Source organism: Echeneis naucrates, chromosome 9, assembly GCF_900963305.1.
Source record: "Echeneis naucrates chromosome 9, fEcheNa1.1, whole genome shotgun sequence".
Taxonomy (NCBI): domain Eukaryota; kingdom Metazoa; phylum Chordata; class Actinopteri; order Carangiformes; family Echeneidae; genus Echeneis; species Echeneis naucrates.
Genome location: NC_042519.1, coordinates 19,744,293 through 19,766,313, shown reverse-complemented (window position 1 = coordinate 19,766,313; position 22,021 = coordinate 19,744,293). Strand labels below are relative to the sequence as shown.

General features: G+C 42.6%; 1 protein-coding gene across 1 annotated transcript in view; it reads left to right on the top strand.

Moving 5' to 3' along the window:
* fbxl17 (F-box and leucine-rich repeat protein 17) overlaps positions 1 to 22,021 on the top strand; it is a 199,876-nt gene that overhangs the window by 165,089 nt on the left and 12,766 nt on the right. Inside the window, exon 10 of the mRNA XM_029510041.1 lies at positions 18,268 to 18,410. Coding sequence (XP_029365901.1) covers positions 18,268 to 18,410 — 143 coding nt within the window. The remainder of the gene's footprint in view (positions 1 to 18,267; positions 18,411 to 22,021) is intronic.

The window sequence follows — 22,021 nt, the reverse complement described above, 5'->3', positions numbered from 1 at the left end:
TTTCAGTCCTGCCTTTTGTCACTCATCAGGGCTTGTTTCATTCCATTAGTCCTTCCATTTTTACCTCCGCTCCTTCCTGTAATCTCTGAGGTCTGGTCTTGTGTGATCTAGTTTGCCATCACATTCATCATGCGCAGTTAGACTTTAGCATGGCGGCACTTATACATGTGTGCATAGGAGCTCTAAATGTGTGTGTATGTGTGTAAAATGTCTTCTTAATTCTTATGCATGATTGTCAGGGGGCTAACAACAATGTTCCTGGAGCACGAGAATAAAAGACACTTCCTCATAATGCCGTAAATACAGCGTGAGGACCCATTATTGCTTTAGTTCAAAGGATGACGGCAAAATGGGTTCCAGATTAGAGGCCTCTAACTTTTCTGTATTCCTGAGAAATGTCAGTGCTTCTTTTTAATAAAATATTGTATATGGCATTTATAACACCTTTTAAATTGAAATTGTAAATTATTCTTTTTTTTCTCAACGAAATTAAATATATTGTCTGCAAGCTTGAAGGGAGAATATATGCCAAGCAAAAGATAGCCTTTTGTAATACTGTAATATTTTGTGTTGCATCAACTTTAAGTTTTACTTGTCTGTCTGTGATCAGACTGTCGGCTCCTTGTGTTTCCCTGGTTCCCTTTGGGCTACCTCCGACATGACAGATATAATCTTATAGCTCTGTGGGATAGTCTGTAAATGCTTACTTTTCCACAACTGATAACGCCGAACTGTGGCTCAGATTTCTCACATTAAATCATTGTTAGGGTTGCTAAAAATAGTCTTTCACCAAATACTTTCCATCATATAGCGTTCTTAGAAGTATGATCAGAATTGTGATGGATCTGGGGTGTAGCTGAAGAACTTGATTGAAGTGTTGACAGCGATAATGACCCTCTATGAACCGAGCTCGCGTTATGTCTGCTGTAGCGGTGACGGCATGCAGAGCTGAGCTGAGCTGAGCTGGGCTTGGCTGGGACTCTGGGTCCTCCCAGAGGAAAGCCAACCAGATCGCACAGTCAGATCTGCACCAACTAGAGGAGACACTTTGGACAAGTTAAACAGTGATAAATCTGCATGTCAGTATGATTTAAACCACGGCCGCTATTTTCTGTCGACGTTGTGTCATATCGCTGCCCCCAAAGGGTTCATATTGTCCGCCACGTGGCTCTTTAAGGAGCAATGGATGATGAAAGAGTGAGAGGTAAGTGTGACAGGCTTAACTCGTGGACGAAAAAGAACAAGTTTTGATTAATTGTGGTGGAGGTGAATGTGATGGGAGATGCCAGGGCTGAACAGGTTCTACCGTAGGTGTGTGTGTGTGTGTGTGTGTGTGTGTGTGTGTGTGTGTGTGTGTGTGTAGCTGGTGTTGGCTTTTGGTACACTTGTGTTTATGCTCGTGTGTGAGAAGGTATCAGCGGTAAGAGCGTGTATGAATAAACAAGTGGGTGGAAATTGGAAAGAATAAACAGTAGAAACATTCAGACTTGGTGCAGCCGCTGCCAAGAATTTTCAATATCGAGCGTTGTTAGTACGAATGAAATTCTTCTAATCTAGACAATATAACTTCATAATAGAGCGGGATCAGAAGCTGAGTGTAGTCAAATTTCTTTGATTCCAGGTATTTTTATTTATTAATTTTTTCAACTTCTGACAGCTTTTTAAAAAAATATCCAAATGTTGTGGAGAAATATTTGCCGTTTGTTTTACACCTTTGGGACAAGCATATGAAAAGCTTCCATTCACAATTCATCCTGGTCACGAACACTTTGAACAATGCAGTTGTATAATTTTCATAGAACCTCGTCGTTTTCTGCAAGTTAAAATGTAAATTTAGAATAACAACCTCATCAACAACCACTATCTCATCTGTGACAGCAGCTATCTCTCTACCCTCAGTTGGGATAAAAAATAAAGAAAGTAAAATTTTGCACCATGGAAAACAGCAAAGATTAATGCAGTCAAGGCAATTTGTAATCAATCTGGCTGCTGTGTAATGAACAAAGAGGTGTGAGTGGATGTGCGATGAAAACGTATGCATAGCTCACAGTTCTGCGTTGAATTGCAGCCAAAGAAGTACCTGTATTCAATAACGTGATTTTTAGATTGATAAGTGATTTGGAATCAACAGAAAAACTTGAACCGTGTAGTTTAAGTAAGTGTGTTTTATATGCGGATTCTAAAAGTTCAGTGGAAGATTCCATAGAAGAGTCTCTCCTGCCTGCCTCTGAGGTTTCATACTGCACAATGTGAACATGTCTGTCTTTTTAATGTCCACGGCTCCGGCTGATGAATGAGTAAACCTTACCTGGGCAGGCTGCAGTGTGCCAATTCCCCGAACTGCCTACGTCTATTCAACGTAACTCCAGATGGGAAAACATTGTTTTGCAGAATAATCCACCTTCCACCCCCATATTCCAGCCAGTTAATATGGGCCATTAGTGAACATGCTGGGTAATTGGCCATTATGTTCTATTGAGCAGCAGTTCATCCAACATTGCCAACTGGTGGAGAGTACACATTAGCTAAGCTTTTTTCTATTCAGAGCTTCAGCGCTCACAAGAGTTAAGACTAGTGAAATGGGGGGGTGGGGGTTGTGGGGCTTTCGGGGCTTCAACAAAGTCATGAAGTTTATAATTGTTCAAAAAAAAAGAAAAAACAAAAAAAACAAGCAGGACTTCATTTAAAAGGTGTTTGAACGTCAGACCATCAAATCCAGCTGTGTGTATGCCGTTTTACTTCACATGTAGCTTGTTTTATTGCAGCTAAACTATAAGCAAAAGTTGTTTTGAATGTTTGGGGCAGATTTTAGTACAAAAGCCTTTTTTTTTTTTTCCCCATCTGGTTTCAGAGATTGTCATGGCAGCACACCTGCAATTTTCCAGATACTTTTGTTTTATAGCTTCTCTGAGTTTCTTCGTGCATTACTGCGGCTGCATAAAGCAGATGGTTCATGTTTTCTTTGCTCCTTTTGTCTACAGGTGCACACAAACACATATCACGCACACTGTACCGAAGGTTGCTCTCTAAATGCTTTATGTGCACGGACCTTTGGCCTCTCCTCCGTTCGCCATGATAAATTAGGGGTTTGATCAGCTGCCTGGATCAATACCTTACACACTCTCCCAGCTTGTTAGCCACTTGACACCTAACCTCCCAAGTGTTTTCATATATTTAACATGTGGCTGTTCATTCCTGTCTGTAGGGGTGAAGAATGATAATGATAACATTACTAAGTCTGGCATGTACATCCACACATACACATTTCCAGTTCAGGTTTAAGCTAACGCTACTATTACTGATAATAATTATAATAATAACGACAATAATAAACAGAATCATAATCATAACACATTTTGACACATCATGAGCTTCCCAAAGGTAAATTGCATTCTAAGTTCTGCAGTGTAGGAGGCCTGCTGGAAAACCTGGCACATCGGACTGCTTTGTCACCATGAATGAATGCATGAATGTGCCTGGCCACTCCGTCCTTCCTCTCCTCCACCTGACCGCTCTGTCACTTTAAAAGAATATCTTCCACAAAATAATAGGCCTTGATGAGAGAGAGGAGAAAAATGTGTGTGTAAGAGAGATGCTAGTTTGTTTTAGATCAGCTTGGCTCCCACATGCACGTTTTAAGGCCTGAGCAAACAAAATATGTTGTCATATTTCATATCAGACAGAACAAACCGACCAAAATCTTTCGAGTGAAGTGAGGATCAGTTTGGTTTTTGGGCGGATTTTTTTATTTTTTTTTTTAAACAATGCATCTGATCATATAAAGCAACCAAATATGATTTTTGGCCATTAAAAGTAAAATAATTTTCACATTTTATAACCTATGGCCATTTCAAAGAGAGCTAGAGGGCACTCATCTGATTATGGGATTGCCCAACCAATCATAAATAACTCCATGCTGGTCTCCTGGGAGATTCAAATGCTTGCGCTTGCTTTTCAAAATATGGAAGACAAAAATGAAGCGTTTTGTAGTTTTGCCACTGCCAAAGTTTAAAATATACTTATCTATGAACATATTCTCTGGTGTTTTTTCCCCACTGGCCTTCCTCTCGTCCTGCAGCACTTTAGTCAGAATTACTACCATTTCTGAAAAGTGTGGTTTTGGCCGGTGTCTAAATGGCTTCCTGCTGTTGGCAAGCAGGTAGAATAGCAGTGTTTTGTGTGGAGAGAAGGGCCCTCGGTCGAAAACCTCCAGCTTTGTGTGTTCACAGTGCTGACGGGATTTTCTGTCTCACAGGCGGAAGGAATCTGTGTGAGACACCAGCTTTTGCTAATTGAACACAAGGCTTGACTTGCTAACGTGAATGATTGTTTCACACCCGACTATAAATCCTTCTCTGTATCTCCTGAGGTGCAAATGAAACTCGAGTCTTCGCCCTCAGCGATCTTCACTCTAATCTATAAGATAGCGTTCAGCTTTTCCTGCTTGGCTTTGTTTTAGTAATATTTTATGAAGAAAAAAAAATCTCTGAAAGAGAATATGTGGATATAAAACGCATTTATTGTCATCTACATACAATACATTTGAAGTACCAGGTTATTAGATTTTCACAGTTCTCCAGTGCTTCTTCTTAAAAATACATGCTCTGCAGTCTGTACATCAACACGCTGAGTGAAAAGCATGTTTACTGTGGTGGAATATCAAGCGTGGGTAGTAGGTCATTTTTAAATCTGGATGTTTTGTTTTGTTTTTACACTGGTTAATCAGGAAAGGCAGCAGATGGCTCCTAAAAGCAGGCTGAAAGCAACAATACTTTCTGTGTGTATCAGAAATGGATGGGAATAATCTAAAGGACGGGGTGGAGGGGGGGGGGCAACCTAAGAATAGCACATATAAAGGTGGGGTAAAGGGGCAGCAAGCACTAGAGGGCACTCTCTATCTCCCTACCCCTCAGACCTGCTCTCTGTTACACACACACACACACACGGGCACACCGACACACACTCGTGCACACAGAGAACATGCTGAACATTCAAATATGAAAGTCAGAATGAGATGTTCTCACAGCTACTAGGAGACAATCAATTTGAATTGTATTAATCAGTGCTTGCACTCAGGCACTCTCTAGTTCACTATTCAATTACAACTGTTACATCTCAGCCCCCCCCCCCCCCCCCCCCCCCCCCCCCCAATCTCTCTGTCCCCTCCTCTCCTCTGTTCTTCACTCTCTTTCTCTGTCTGGGTCTATATCTCTGTCTCCTACTGTAGCCACTATCTATATTAATATTTCCTCATTGGGTTTTTTTGTATTTTTTATTTTTTTGTTCCAGCAGAAGCATAGATGATAGATTTTAACCTAATGAAAAGCACTTCTGCTGAGATTGAAAAGCTCCTTAAACACATCACAGCAAATCCTCTGTCTCGCACCCCTTATGCATTGTGTTACCCTCCAACACTTTTTTTCAGTCCCCCCCGCCCCTCCCACACGCCTTCCTATTCTAAATGGGCTGCATTACTGTAATGAGCTGGTAATTTATGGAGGAGGAGTGGAAGACTTGTATCGTTTGCCCATTGAGCGTTTGGCCTCCAAACGCTCACCTGCTCCATCTGGAAATGCACACTGACACTCTCAGAGCCAAGTGCAAATACACACAGATGAAATATTAGCAAGAGCATAATGTATGTGTGCGTGCCAAAAAAATAAACAAAAAATAATAATAATACCAAAGTAGAAAAGTGTATGATTCGATCCTAAAGACTAACACCTACCCTTTGTAATGCAGCAAAAAGAAGGCAGGAGCAACAGCTTTGAGAGTTAGCGAGCTCCGGTGTTGTAGCTGGCTACAGCTACACCAATTTAAACCGAGACGTATCTCATTTTATATCTCCCAACTGAAAATGTGTTTCAAACCGGAACAGATGACCCACCTGGGAGCGGAGTTTATTAAACAGCCGCTATACTTTGTAACCCAACGAGCAGTTTGTGTACAAATAGCTTGATTAAAAATTTTACTTGCTTTGAAAAGTTAAAAAGTGAAACTAACCATATGTTTACTTGATTCAAAATCGAGGTTGTTATCTTAAAACTGCAAAAACCTGAAATTGGTCTGTTCGGTTTATGCTGCCGCTGAGTGTTTTATTTCAGCAGGAAGAGCAGTTTTCATCATTGCTCTTCTTTGGTTCCCGGCACGTTACTGCTGTCGCGACAGAGGACAATTGTCATCGTGGGATGTCTTTCTCTTGTGGTTGTGTAACTCAATAGCCTGCAGTTTAAAGTCACAGAGCAAACATCCACCATGTTTTCATCATTAAACAGTCGGGGAGGAAGTTTGGGTGACCGAATGAATAAACTTGGAATGAGACAGAAAGGGAAGTTTGGATATTGTGACTGTTTGTCTTGGCTGGTAACCTGAGCAGAAGATCAAAGTGAACGTTAAAGGTCAGTGTCACACGTCTGTGACTTTATGAATAATGTCTGTGTGTATGTTTGAATTGTACGCTGGACCCATGTACCCGTGATGGCCTCCTGCAGGGATGTTAAACACCATGGCGACAGGCGCTGAACCCAGTCGTAAAGAGGTCAAAGGTCAACAAAGCCACTGAGGAGATGACGGTGACCCTGAACACAGGAACATCCTATAGTGGGGCTCACGGGGAGGAGAAGATAGAGGTGGGGGATGGGAGGGAGGATGAGCGGAAGGCAAATTCTGGAGGGAAGGAAAAAGTAGCAGGGGGAAGGGAGGGAGGGGTGAAAGGATGAGCAGGGAAAGAGCAGACTTGAAGGAAGATTACACGAGACGTTCACATATAACTGACCGGCACAAAGGGACGCCTGCACGTGGGGCGCAGGTTGAGGCCTCGCAGGTTTCCAATAAATATTAGACGAGACGCTCAGTAATGAAGGTGCTTGTGGGATTAAAATGTGTCCCATCGCTGACCCATTGTTAGAGAAAGCAATAAAAAGCATGAAGGCAGAAATGCAAACCTTTGCGTGTTTGCTGAGGCGGATGTTGAAATAATATGATATATGAAGAGCAAAGTGTTAGTTTTCTGTGCATAGTGATTTGATTTGAAAAAAGTTTCCACAATGAGACTCTTGGCTAATTGTATTTAAGCTAAACTAAAATACCCATGTTGTGACTGTTAGTGAGTTCCTGAAACAATCAAGCAAATTGTAAAGTCAGCAATATTCAGGTAGATTAAATATTTGCAGTGAAAGAAACTCATCTATTTCCTGAATTCTACGTATAATGTGAAATATGGGGAGAAAATAATTTCCCCGGCACACCATTTTCCCTTGATGCATTTGGACAAATTACCCTTTAAAGAAGAGCTCTGACGCACTTTCTAGTTTTCAGCTTCCTCATTTGGTCTATTGTGTGTTTTTCTCTCTGGCTCCGACAATGAAGTCACCTTCTGGGGAAAAGCGCTTTGTGTTTTTATGAGACATTCCGACTGTGCAGTGGTACAAAAACAAGGTTCTTAAACTGTCATTTTGCATTTAAGAGCACTTATCAATTTCATAGATGCAGTCAAAGCAGCGGTCTCAAGTAAGACATGAGTTATTCTGTGTGCGCCTTAAATGAGACTTGGGAAAGGTTAGCCATAAACTGAAAAAGGTGTTTGATCCATAGCCAGGTATTGATCAAAAACACCGTCTAAGCTCATGAAAATGTACACGTGTGTATGTGTGTGCACTCCGGTGGAGAGTGCTCGGTGTGTACAGTAATGGCACTTGACGTGTGATTTGAGCTACGGCCAGGTATTGATCAGAAAACATCATGACAGCTTTAAACTTTGCTAAACAGCTTTTGGTGAGACCTGACTAAGTGCTGTTACAGACTCATGAGCCATTAGGAGTTTGTATAAAAGAGGCTAAAGTGAGCTGAACAGAGAACTATAAGTCTGGCTCTGCGAATGATGACGCTTTCTTTTTTTCTTTTCTTTTTTTCTCCCGAGACGAAAATGTGAGTTGTATTTGGAGAAAATTCTTTTTTTGCTCCTGAGCTTTCCCCCCAACATGATGGATATTGATTTTTCACACCGTCTGCATTCAGTAAAGCCTGTTCACCGTTCAACATGACGACACTTTGAAATGAATACGCCCCAATTAACATTTTATTTCCTCTGAAATCTTTTTACTTTTCCATGTTTAGACCTTTGACCTCTCTCCCTTTGTGATGCTCTGATTCAGCCTCCGTAGAGGTCACGTCACAATTTTAGCTGCCCAGAAAACTTCTTTTCCCAAGCCTTTCCTTGGGTGGGTCTCCCTGTTATCAACGATCTACTAACCTAATTGTTGCACAACCACTTGGTAATGGGTGATTTGTTTTTGGGTTGTTCTAGAGGCTACACCAAGACCTAATTTGCACATAGACAAACCCACACATGGGCGCGCACAGTTTTGCGATAATAATGATTCTGAAGGCGTTTGTCGGGGGTGGAGGAAAGAGGAAGTGTGTATTTGGTTAATGATTCCCGCTGGGTTGAAGCAGACGGAGTGGACCGCTAATGGCTGGAGATAAGATGTCGAAACAGACTTAGTGGCACTCGGAGCACTGATTGTGTGACAGCGTCACAGGGGTATTTTAAGGCGAAAAAAAAGGAAAAAGCATGGACAGCATGACATGGCTAATGACCAGAATAAAATAAGACAAAACTGTCCCCATGTTCCTGTCAGGGTTGGTAATTTTAGTGGGATTACCTTGTTACAATGAGCAGCCAAACAGCTCACAATTAACTGCTTCTTTATTGCTTTTTTTGCCGCTTGTCACACAGAGTTTGTTGGTGTTAATCTGTGTTTTCTCTTTCCACGTCAAAACCAGAAGAGCAGCTGAGATCAACACTTTTTATCTTCCAGACAAGTTAAAACAGCATTAACATTGGCAGAGTATATTAACATGTGCTGTGTCCTAGCAGCATGTAAGAACAGCCAGGTTTTTTTTTTGTTTTGTTTTTTTCTGGATCTTAATAAGCGCGACGTAAGAGAGGGCCATTTCTATGCTCTGGATCCAATAGTAGCATGTAATTACCTTTAAGACCTGCTCCCTATGCTAAAGGATTAGCCATAATCCATAACCAAAGCCATAACTATTGCTACGCTACGTTAATTCCAGTCAGACGCGTACAGTACAACGCGCAGTTCAGCGACTTTGATGCCGTCTTCCTTCATCTGCATCCTCTTCCCTACTCCTCACTTCCTCTCTGCTCTTCTCCCACCTTCTCCCTCCAAATTGAGGCTGTTAAGCTTCAAGCCCCCTCCGTCTGTGATGTCAGAACTGGAGAGCAGTTGTTCCTGTTGTACTCAATCCAAAATAGAGAGAGTACAGAAGTAAAGGAGAATGAGATGCGTGAGAAAAGGTAGAGAGGATTAATATCCTCAAAGGAGAGGTGCATAGGAGCAGAGGTGCTGTTGGTTTGAAATAGAGCTTAATATCCTGCTTTTACTGCTGATGGCAATAAGAACCACAGTTTATATATATATGTGTGTGTGTGTGTGTGTGTGTGTGTGCATGTGTCTGTGTTTACTTTTTAGTGTCTGTCTTGATGTTGTGTTTGAAGAAGTATGAAAAAATGGAACATGCTTCTTTCAAGCAGATTGCATACAGAACCACACACACACACACACACACACACACACACACACACACACACACACACACACACACACACACACAGCCATGCACCACTATAACCTTGTGAGTATTCGGCCCTTTCTGGGAATACCTGGCTATTTATATTCCTACACACCACAGCTTCCTGGTTATGTTCTGTTTATCAAGATACAGATTTAGATTTTTTCCCTTATGGCCACAATTCTTCAGCGTTTTCTCCACTTCCTCCAGTTCCTCCTCTAAGTGGTATCAGTGAATCGCTAGACATCACATGCTATGCACAAAAGCACATACAGTATGATGTAGTGAAAGGAAGGGATGGCGAGTGGGAGAAAAACAGGAAGGAAGAAATGATAAAAAAATTGTGTCTGTACCCAAAAATAGGCCCGCTCTTTGTTGGATTCAAAGACAATAATCACAGTAGGAAAGCAGAAAAGCACATATTTTTTTTATTTATTTTTACAATTGCCTGAAATATCACCACAAAATTCAGTCCAGGCCACAAAAATGCCACAAATATATCACATAGCCTTGGCACCCTAGTACACAAATAAATATTACCGTAGCCATCAACACTGTATCACCTACCTGACAAGCTCTCAGCCATGAGTTGTTCGCTCTCAAGTTTGCTCACAGTCACACCTGGAAGCTGCCCAGTAGAAGCTGAGTCCAAGTTGCAGCTTGTGTCTGAGCCGTTGCAAAGCATTAATAATTGGAGATGCAGAATTTCAGTCTCCTGCACGAAATTTAGACGTGCTTTGTGACTACTGAAACACCTACAATATACATTTGGACCCAGACCAAATGGTGAAGTCTAGAGTCATTCAATATGGATTGAATTCCTCGGCATATTGAGCTGCCAAAATTGCACAGCCCTGGCATCCATATGATAATGGCTGTCTAGTGTATTTAAAGTTCTTGAGGTTATTTTTGTGAGTGGATCCCGCTGGCACGCGGCTTGGAGTTCGAGAAACTCATCCATTAAAATCTTTTTAACTGAGCATAATTTTCTTCCTCCATCTTAGACCAAAGCATGAGTCTAATTGAGTATTGATGAATAATACCAACCAGTTAAATGACCCTGTGTGTGTGTGTGTGTGTGTGTGCGTGCTCGTCTCGGCGGTGAAGGGAAGCCTGTTGTAGGTCACCTCTGTGATAGCTCCATCTCTCCTTATCACCCCTTCACTCTGTCTATCTGTCCTTGGCCATCACTCTTACTTTATATCTCACCCTCTCTCTCTCTCTCTCGCTGTCACTCACTCACCTTTCCAATCTTCCTTTCCACTTCAAACTTCACATCCCATCCACAAGGTTATTGCTCATCAGCAACTAAAACAGTGTGTGTGTGTGTGTGTGTGTGTGTGTGTGTGTGTGTGTGTGTGTGTGTGTATGTGTGTATGTAAGCATATTATTTTCAGAAGCCAGACCATCATAAAACACCAAAGTCACTTTTCATGCCTCTGCACCGGCGTTACCTGTGGCCAGGGGCATTATATCTGTCTGTCTAGCTCAAGCTTGTGGATGCAATTCCTCACGAAAGGCTTCAGAAAATTTCTTTCCTTAAAATGGCAACAAATCTTCAATTGAACTGATTTTGACGGAGAAATTTTGGTCATCTAAGATCAAACGTCAAGGTCACTGCGAGTTCCTACCCCTCCCATTCATGATGTTTCCGGAACATCTGGAGAAAATTTGATTTCATCTGACAAATGTTCAAAAATCACACAAATGTTCAAACACAAAAATCAAATGGGACAAAGTTGTGAGGTGGTGACATTGCATAACGAGAAGGTCAGAGGTCAGTTTCATTCTGACGTCACCGTGTTCTGCAAATACAATGAACAGACATGGATGTAAACGGCAACGTGAGTGTTTGGCTGCAAGACAATAGTTCTTGTTTGTTGTCCTGCCACATTTTGGGGTCTTCTGATTGTTTCTGTTTCTCTCTTTGTCCCCCCCCCCCCCCCCCCCCCCCCCACACACACACACACACACACAGAGGCATACAGGCACCAGCTGCCACAAAATGATATACGTCTGCTGGTTTACATCAGATCTGAGGCTGATTGGGAAAATGCCTGTGCCCTCAGTGATCAAACATACAAGAAGGCTCACTGCTTTCTCCCTGCCCTCTGCCTAATTAATTTTCCAGATTGAGCGTGTCCCACCATAAAGTACTTTCCCTCCTCCTTGTGTCGCACTCAATCTGCTCCTCCTATCTTGCGTGTCTGCCGACCGGGCCGTGCCTGTTTCAGTTCTCCGTGGCCTTTGATTGCTTTTTGCCCAAAATGTCAGGCCAAAGCATCACCTCTTTGGAACCTCTTCCCCCCGACATATTTCCTGTCTTCTCTTTCCTACTCCCCCTTTCTCTTTTTTTTTCCTTTCTATTTTTATCAACCTTTTGTTTTTGGGTCAATGCATGGAAGATAAACCTCGGTGGTTTTCACACAAAGTTCAGCAGCCCCCGCCCACACACAAGATCGAGGGATCGTGTGCATGGCTTCTTCAGTTCCCATGAGCTCTCACAGCTTTTAATTTGTTAATTCTCAGTTCACCAAAGGCCAAAGCAACAGTCCCTCTCTTGTCTCCTGCCTCCTCTGTGTTTTTCTGCATGTCTGTGCGCTTTCAGCTTTATTTGGTATGTTGTTTACTGCATTCATTCTGGCACTCTGTGTGACCCCAGTCGGTTTGGCTAGCTACTTTGAAGATGAGTATATTGTGTTAATCAATCAGGCTGTGAGGCAACCGCCCGGCCAGGTCAGCCATCAACGGAGATTAGTGACACTCACATGGTACTCATTCATGTCAAATTATACAGTTTTTACGCTCTTGTGCTCATGCATGTTTACACGCATGTAAACACACTCCTGTGAGAATATTTTTCTTTTTCCGCCGAAATTTATCGTCATCTTATATTGCCAAGGAAACACTGGCACATCTGCACATGCTTACAGAGAATGGAGGCCAGAACAACATGTACCCATTAAAATCCAAGTCCTTCAAATTCAGCCCTTAAAAATAAACCTTGAGAAAATGAATTGCATGTGATAAAGGGAAAATCCTGCACTGCAGCCGCGAACTTTGTCGATGAGGCCAGCTGAGTAGCTTCAGTGTATCTGTTCTGTCTCCACAACCTGTTGACAGTACCATCAATTCCTTGACATCAAGCGGCTTCATTTTCATTAATGCCAAATTATACAAAACTCTAATGGTGTCACAAAGCAGTCCCACTAATTAATTCGGGATCACCAATGTACAGATTCTGAAACACTTCCTGGTTGTTAGAGATCTTTGCAGCACTGTGTTTGTAATCTTTACAAATACAAAGCAGAACTGAAACTAGCATGACCTAATTCTTGCAAATATGTGTGTCATTGTTGGTAAGAGATTCGGGTTAAATTAGCCCGGCACTGAAGGACCAGTTTGCATCCGCCGGTGTTGAACCTCTCAGTTCGTGTACGATTTTTAAGGGGCATTATCAATGGAAACGGACCAATGGATTAAATGTCATGTGTGAAGTACTGCAGAGTCATTCATTCATCTTCTACCGCTTACCAGTTTCCGGGTCACGGGGGGGTGCTGAAGACAAACCCAGACAATTTAGAGTCACCAATCAACCCAAACGTGGGAGGAAACCGGAGCACCCAGGGAGAACATGCAAACTCCGCACAGAGGGCCCCAGGCACGGTAACCGGTAAAAGCGCTAACCGCTATGCCGCCACGCTGCCCAGTACTGCAGATCAACGGAAAAAAGTAAAAAGGACGACAGCATGTGTGTAGTTCTTCTTTTCCAGAGAAATATATTGTCTAGTTAGTCTCAGACTGTTAGAATAGTATGCTCACAGACCACTTTTCACATCAGCGACAGCCATCTCGGTTGTTAACGAAAATGTTTCAACAGCGATCTTGTGTCAGTCATCGTATCAAACCCACCCCATTTAGATAAGTGGTTGTGATTAGCCAGACGGATTGAAATCTGTCTGAACGGGAGGGAGGCCAGACCCATCTGTGTGAGTGAATAAACATGAGCTTGCTGATTGGTCTGGTTTTCCAGGCAGGGGCAAAATCGAAAGAAAGGAAAAAAAAAAAACATTTCCAGATTGTGATATCTACTTAAAAATAGCTTGTGTGTTCGTTGTGACTTCCACAACTTCGCAGGCTGAAGAGATCTGGCTTTGGGCATACTGGAGCACAATGGAGAGGGCAAAGCTGAGGCCAAGTTTTTAAACGCAACACAAAGAACCAAGTGAATGTCTTTCACATTAGACATGACAGTTGTGCTGTCTGGAATACATCAGCTGTAATAAGTCTGTTTCTGTTGTCCCCGCTGCCATATTTATACACACACACACACACACACACACACACACACACACACAAAGCACATATGCACACACTGCATTATAGTAAATCTTTACCATATACCTTCGCATTTTTGTAGGCATTCTGTCTTCATCAGTGGTTAAAATATGGTGTATAAGGTTACTGCAGGCAGGCATGGGGATGGCTTCAGAGCAATAAGATAGCAGTAATGGCACACCATCATTTAGGAGAATGTAATAAGTGAATATCTAATAACCCTGTAAAAGATGCTTAACCCCTGAATCTCCGAGGTCAGTTACAGAGATAGGAGAGTAAGCTGATTAAAACGAGGCTTCTTCTCACGTTGCGGTCATCGCAGGATTGACCAACTCCTGACCCCGCTGTTTAGAGCAAGGTTATCTTAGCCTAGAACCACTCCTGTGTTTGGATAAATGTGCTATTTATGGTCTTTGACAACAACTTGTGTCTGAAATGGAGAAGAAATAGGTTATGAATTCCTGCCCGGGGGTGGGCCTGAACCCCAGAGGTTAATAGACACCAAAGGACTGAAGGTTTTATTCACCTCTGCTCAACATTAGTCGGTTTCTCACTTGAAGAATGACACAGAGATGTTATTCCTAAAGACACTAAATGATCCATGACACTGTTTATATTGATCTGTTGCTTGCAGATTGATTGGCAAGAAAGTATGCTACCCCAAAACCCAAGAGGACTTTACATTAGCTGAAGCAGCCGGGTTAAAATGTGATTCCCCCACCTGTATGTCATCGGGCGACATACTTTTATCCCCCAGAGACAGTTTGTAAAAGACAGGTGAAATGTGCCATGCTCAAAATGAATGATATCCAGGATTTAAGATCAGCCTTTCTCTCCGCTTCTTTTCACACTATAGGTGGAGCGCACGCACACACACGCACAAAACCGGCTCTTAAAGCCATTCTCAGGCTGGGCAGCAGAGTGTGTCCTCATTACCGTCTATGAGTGTATAGTCACCGCTCAGTCACAGCTCCTGCTGCCAGAATGGGATTTTCCCCTCTTTTCTCCTCTGACTCCTCCACCTCTCTTTCACCCTAATGTCTCTTGCATATCGCTTCATCTATTTCTCAGACAGAAAATCATTATCAGTCAGGAAAGACAATTTCCTGCTTCTATGATCTCTTATGCAGCTTCAGTCAAAGCTTCTTGAAATTCCTATATTTTAACATTATTTGGTTAAATTTCAAGCAATATAATTGTGAATGAATAGGGACTGATTTGAATAAGGATTGTTGAATGACTCTTTTTATTTTATTTGAAATCATGTAGATAGAATTAAATAGAGTCTAAGTATTAATCAACACCTAATGCTGCCAGTCTAATGCTACCTGTGTGTCAGTTTAACTTATGTAGCCTTAGTTAATTGATTTCTCAACACGTCCTCAGGAGTCTAATTGCTGAACAGGGATTTAGGCCTGTACACACTCAGCAGTCATCAGGGGGACTCAAGCATCACCACACAAGGGGCACAAAAGATACTATCATTATTATAACGAATACAAGCCCGTTTGCATAATTAATTTCATCTTAGGCAAAGTGTTGTAAGCTAAAATAACATCCGATGGCTGAGTACTGAGAGATTGTTTCCAATTTAAAAAACATTGACCTCATCTCTGCTCAGGTCATTTACCTTTATATTACTTGAATTTCACGCACGATGCAAAGATAAACCATTTTTTCATTCTATATTTCGTTTTAACACAAAGTCAGAGTTTGACCTCTTCATCTTTCATCACGTCACCATTTTTATTTGTCTCCTCACCACGGTTTTAGCAAACAAAGGCACTAGGTTACGATTGCCCTCTCTGTCCCCGCACAAGGAAACAAAACTGTTGGACTGTAGTAAAAACGTTTCACTGAATGCTTCTCTCGTTTGCAAAGGTAGCCAACGATTTCCATTTGCCACTGGGAGCAGTAAGCGTTTACAGTCTCCTGATAGAGGATCAAAGAAAGGCGGGTGGGGGAGAGGCAGAGCACACACAGGGATATTAGACTGTAATAGCTACCAGATGAACTTGTTGATAGACTACTAAAGAAGTCTAAATAGCCTAACACCTGGCTTGTTCTGACAAAAGCATTATCTGATGTCACCGCTTTACCAACTTGAGAGTTTAACGAAATGATGTTCGTTGCTGTTTGCTCTCCTTGGAGCTATCTTAAAGTGCCATATGTTTTCTTTATGAAGTCTGGAGTCTACTGACACTAATACAGACGAGGGAGGTTGTGTGCTGAGGTGAGCGCCGCACAGTAATCAGGACACGCACGGACGATGGAGTCGTTTACATTTCTTATACATTCACTGTGGTGAGCAGCTGTCTGCTCACATCCACCGTCAGCTTGAAAGAAGTAAAGCTGAAGGGGAAGGAGCAGAGATGGAGAGATGGTGGAGGGGAAGAAGAGGCAATTCTGTTGTTTGGTTCAGTTAACTATGAAGCTCTCCTCTTTTTTTATTTGATCCTCCTGTTCTTCAGAAAAACTCCACAGCAAGGGAGTTTTAACAGCCGCAGTATGTGTGTCTTTACATCAGATGAGAGGTCTGAGCCTGGTAATCGAATTTGGTTTCATGTGATTGGACATGACAAGGGGAACGGGATGGGGAGGTATTTACCCACTTGACCCGCCTCAAGAGAACAGATAGACACACAAAAAAACAGTCTCGGTTTTTAAAATACTTCGTCCGGTCGCTACTAGTGAAAAAAACAACATGGCCACTTCATTTGCTGTTCGCCCATCTGGCCCCGCTGGAGCTTTTTCCCCACAGAGCTGTTTTACATGAAGCATACTGTTGCTTCAAAGCTGCGTTACTGCCTGTTTAGCCATAATGTGCCATTATGTATGGCATCCAAGAGCACACTAGAGCTCAAAAAGAACCACATGTGGAGCAAATGCCCAAAGCTATATATTACACACGTTACATACTACATGTGTTGTGCACTGTGTGCAGGAGATCCTGCTTCACATAGCTCCAGCTGGACAGGAGGACGCAGGGTGAAATACATGTAGTCGATTTAAAAAGCATGAGATTATTCATTTCCCTTCTCCAGTCATAACAAGCCTCGCTCTTCAGTGTAAGCATATAGGTACTACAAAGTGTGCGCACACTCCTCTAGTCCTACTCAGTGTGGTGTAACATCGCTGATTGTTGTCGAGTGCAGGTGATTAAAGTTAAAAGAAAAAAAAAAAAAAAAAAGGAGAGAGAGAGAGGAAGCAGTCCAACATGACAACACATTCGTAAAGATTTTTTCCCCCCTTCCCCATTTGAAGTGGAGATGTTTCAGTCGAGCTTGTTTGTCAAAAAGAAGAAAGAAATTTGAAGTGAATTGGATTTCTGCGAATGAAAAAACAACATCAGGGCTAAGCAACTATTTGAAGGTGCTGTCAAAGGCTTTCTGTGTCTTTACCCCTCTTCCTTTCATCTTTCTCTCATCCCTCACTGCTCCTCCTCTCTTCCCGTTCTCTAAGTGATGGTTGTGTGAGAGTTTAGAACAAAGCCCAGGCCCTGCCAATCGATCTATGAGCTGCACTATCAATCGAGTGGTGGAGCACAGGTCTCCTCCGTCTGGCCAACAATTGGCAGGTGAAAGATTGATGAGGAAATCTGTTGTGAGTCTGTGTGTGTGTGTGTGTGTGTGTGTGTGTGCGCTTGTGTGTTAATGCAGCAAAAGTATGTCTTTGTTTGAGATAAATTACAGAAGATTAAATCCTGTCTTGTTTGTCGGCTACATACTTTAATTTGTACTGTGCTCACAAATAACTTAAAACAGTATCGAAAGTGTGTTTGCGTGAGCGTGTGTGTCTGTGTGGTGGTATGTGACAAAGCCCACAGACACTGGAAGATATTTGTTTTGGTGGATACTCTTTACCCTGGCACAGTGTTTCTGCCCTGGCAGTAGACACTCACAGAATCACGCACACACACAGAGGCAGAATTAAATCATACACTGGCATGGAGTCACACTTTACCCTGGCACGGTGTCGTTGCCTTTCAGTGCTGTGACTCATGCCAACGCTCTCATGGATGAGTCCTGCAGCGGTGTGCGCAAGATTTGTGTGCATGTGCGTGTGTGTTTTAGGGCTTTACCCCGTGCGCATGTGTGTACACTTTCGAGGCATTGTGTAAACATTGGAATTGTGTGTCACAGCTGGCCAGATGACTTGCCCCAGTCTCACTTTGAATTTCTGTGCGTCTCTGTGGGAGGAACGACGCTGCCACATTTGCATGAGAAAGGTTGTCAGACTAACACCTTTCCTTGTTTCTCTCCCTCCCTCCCTCCCTCCTCCTCTCCATCCTCCTCCTCTCCCTCCCTCCCTCTCTCCATCCTCCTGCGTCCACAGCTCTGATAGCCATAGGCCAGTACAGCAGCACCATAGAGACCGTCGATGCCGGCTGGTGTAAGGATATCACAGACCAGGGAGCCACACAGATCGCTCAGAGCAGCAAATCCCTCCGCTACCTGGGCCTCATGAGATGTGACAAGGTAACATGTCTCACCCCATAATGACAGCTGCTGTCTGGCTTCCCATCTGTAGGTACCAATCCAATACATTCAGTATGCACGGATCAGGAGTTATTTGTAATATGCACTATAAAAACATACACACACACACAAACATACATCTAAGTACAGGGGCCAAGCACACACATACGTGAACCCTCCGAGGTCCCAGATTAGGGCAATTGGCCAATTAAAAGAATATCCAGATGAGAGCATGTGGAGTAGTTAAGCCTCTGCTGCCTGTGTGCCCAGTATGTCTACGTGGTGCATGTTTGAGTCAGCTGGTTGGGTGATAACAGAAATAAAGTGACATGATGACCCTTCTTAAAACTACTTTGGCATGCCTCTGGGTCTGAGAGATGATCTTTCCAAAGTCACCCTTAAACTTTCCTCTGGCCGCCAAATGCATCCAATCGCTAACCGGGTTTAGTTATACTGCCATGGTAACAACCACACCCACCTCTGCGATTGGTTCAGGGAGCTCCTGCCACCCAGATGCATCCACTTAGAGCGGGATCACTCAGTCTGTCATGAGCGGGATGAGGGGCAGACGAGGAAAGCAAAGCGAACAGCTGTCTCAACGCAGAAACTGTTGTCCGTGCTCATATTGTACAACCTGGTTTCCAGCACTATAGCTGGGTGCACAACACAGGCTATAACTCCAATGCTGGTGGGCCTCCATATGGTGAGTGTAACAGTGTGTTTTAATGAGCCTTTCATTTTCAGGTTGAGGCAAAATTTTACATTTGGGTTTTGAGCTGGACAAATTTAAAAGTCCCCGCTGTGCAGTAAAAAGTTCAACTAGATGTTGGCAGCGGCGAAAAGGAGGGAGGAGGGATTTTGACTTATATTCAAGGCCTTTCACCGGATTGGGAACTCATCATTTTTATCTTTTCATTATAAAATCAGCGTTATCTGTGTGTCATGGCCTCAAAGTTGACCCTATGGATTTCTCTGGAAAAAAAAAAAACCTACCCGCAGATTATTAATTGCAACAAGAACACCAGTGTACCATATTTATCTATTTATACGGTAATGAAATTAAAACATATGAGGGTCTGACTGTGACCCCATATGTAAGGCTTCCGAGATTAAGCGGTGTACTCAGTTCACATTATTGCAGACATGAATGTGTATCCATCATATTTATCTAGGAGTAATAAAGAGTAACTGCATTACATAGCAGGTGATCACTTAGGTTCCATTTTCATTTAGTTCCCCCCTGCCTCGCTGACTCACTGACCCAACAATCGATATTACGGCCATGCTAATAAAAATCTCTTCTGGAATGGCCTACATCTTTACTGGAATAACAATTTTTCCTAGTTTTCACGGCCCTGCCCTCTCAGAAACATTTTCACTCATTCCTCCGTCCATGTTTACCTTTTTTTTTTTTTTTTTTTTTTTTTTTCAGACGTGATGTTCGTACTCGTGATTTACCCCTGAGGATGAAAAGATAAATAATTATTTTCGCTCTATGAGAGGAGGGAGTTTGGGGGAGTACGCGGCTAAATAAAGCAGTAATTGGTGCTATTAGGGTTGTAATGGGGTGTGAATTGAGCAGAGCGAAGACTTTGACAGTTTCCAAGGTCAGTTGTATTACCAAGCCCGAACCACTGAATTAATTCACTGCATGCTCGCCCCCTTCGCCCATTTCTCTGTCTTCTCTTTTTTCGTGTCCTAAAATTGTGTTTTGCATTGCAAATGAGGTGGGAGTACTGGTGAGGATTGGCCCGGTCTTGTTGGGGAAAGGGATCAGCCCACGGCAGCTCCTTTATTTGTTGTTGTTGTTGTTCATTGTTTTTTATTATGTTAGATGAAAAAATAGAGTTACAGTATATGTGGTGAGGTTTCGGGGGGGGGGGGGGCAGAGAGAAAGAGAGAAGAATAGGGGTAATCCGAAGTTCGCTCAGAGGGAAACAAATAAACAGAAATAGGCTGTTATTGCGATGGGTGTATTGAAAATGAGAGCTGGGAAGCGAGTTGAGGAGGTAAAAAGGTGAGCGTGAGAGACCGACCAGGAGAATTGTGGTTATGTTCGCGTCGGCCCGGGGGCAGCACTGAACATGTTCTCCCACTCTCATCTGCCTCTCTTTGCTTCCCTGCATCTCTCAAACCTCCGTCCCCCTGCTCGTCTCTCCTCCCTAGATTCTACCGCACAGTCTATTTGTTTTCCATTTGATGGCAGCAAAATAAAGCAGTAATTGGTTCTGTTTTCACATCCTGGTTAGAGACTGGGTCAGGAGGCCTACCGGCTGGTGACTCCTCTGATGCCGAACTGCCTTCAAGCCGTCGGCCACACTGCTGCGTCACTTCTTTGTTTTACTTGAGAGGGTCAAGTGCATTTGAAAAAAATCTGCATGCTCAATTTTGTCATTTTTGTTTTGTCCACTGTAAGTTCAGAGGTAATATGTGTCGCATGCTGCGTCTCTTAAACGAATGAAATCAATATTTTAAAGTACTTTGCAAAATTGTTTTCAGCTGTTTATAGATTATGTATTCAATTTAAATTTTGTCCCGATTTTTTTTCCCCCTGTGTTGTTTGTGACTTTGGCACTCTGAGCAGTATTGTATCATGTTTTATTTGTGTATCAGAGCAGTAAAATCCAGAGCATCCAATCTGATTAATCTCATTTCTGCCCTCAGAAGCTGGAGGACAACTCGCAATTCCATCACGTTCGGTCGTGATGAAAATCTTCAGCAAATGACCGAACCTTTGATTTGATCCAAATCACTGCGTCTTGTTTTAATCTCGACAAATCTGTTTGAGCTTCTTTTTCCTCAAATCACAGTGTGAGGCTAGGGACTGCTTCCTCCATCTGTGAGGTCAGCTATGAAGTTCATATTTGTTGGAGAACTGCATTGAAACAGCAGGACACAGAAACACAAACGGATTCCAGGCGAGACCACCTTACCTCAGAATGTGTCTAACATCAGATTTATTTATTTATTTATTTATTTTTGACCAATTTGATAATTAAGGTTGATGGATTTTAATTCCACGCTATTCCGACTCTTCACAACCTCAGTTTGTTTAGTTCAGCCGCAGGATCTACACACTTAAGCAACCATCTCAATATTTATAAACCCACTACCATCTCAGCCAACACACTGAAGCTAAGGGACTCACTGACAATAGCTTCCACTTGAAATAATTTTGTTCTACGTACCAACCATGAATGTTTGCTCTGCGAAAATAAATTGTTATATACACTTCCACAGAGCAGTTTGCTTTGGCAGATGGTTATTCCTTGTGAAAGCTATGCTGACAGTGTTTTGGATATATTGCAAATATCCCAAAGTTAATATTTCCCTTACAAGGACTTTTGCTTGGTTTCTGTTCAGGATGTGTACGTTGCAGGAATGTGGAACAATTATCTGTCTATGGTTAAAAACGAAGCTAAGCTGACTATACCACAGTAACCAGCTGACCTGCTCAGCCGTTACTCGGGCTGCCGTTGGCCTGTCTGCCCTGCAGATGTTCAGGTAACTTCTACAGTATACATTTGGCTATTTAAAATAAATATAGTTCCAGTCTGTCTTTATTTCTTCAACTCTCCCTCCCTCCCTCCCTTTTTTCCCCCGCTCCGTCC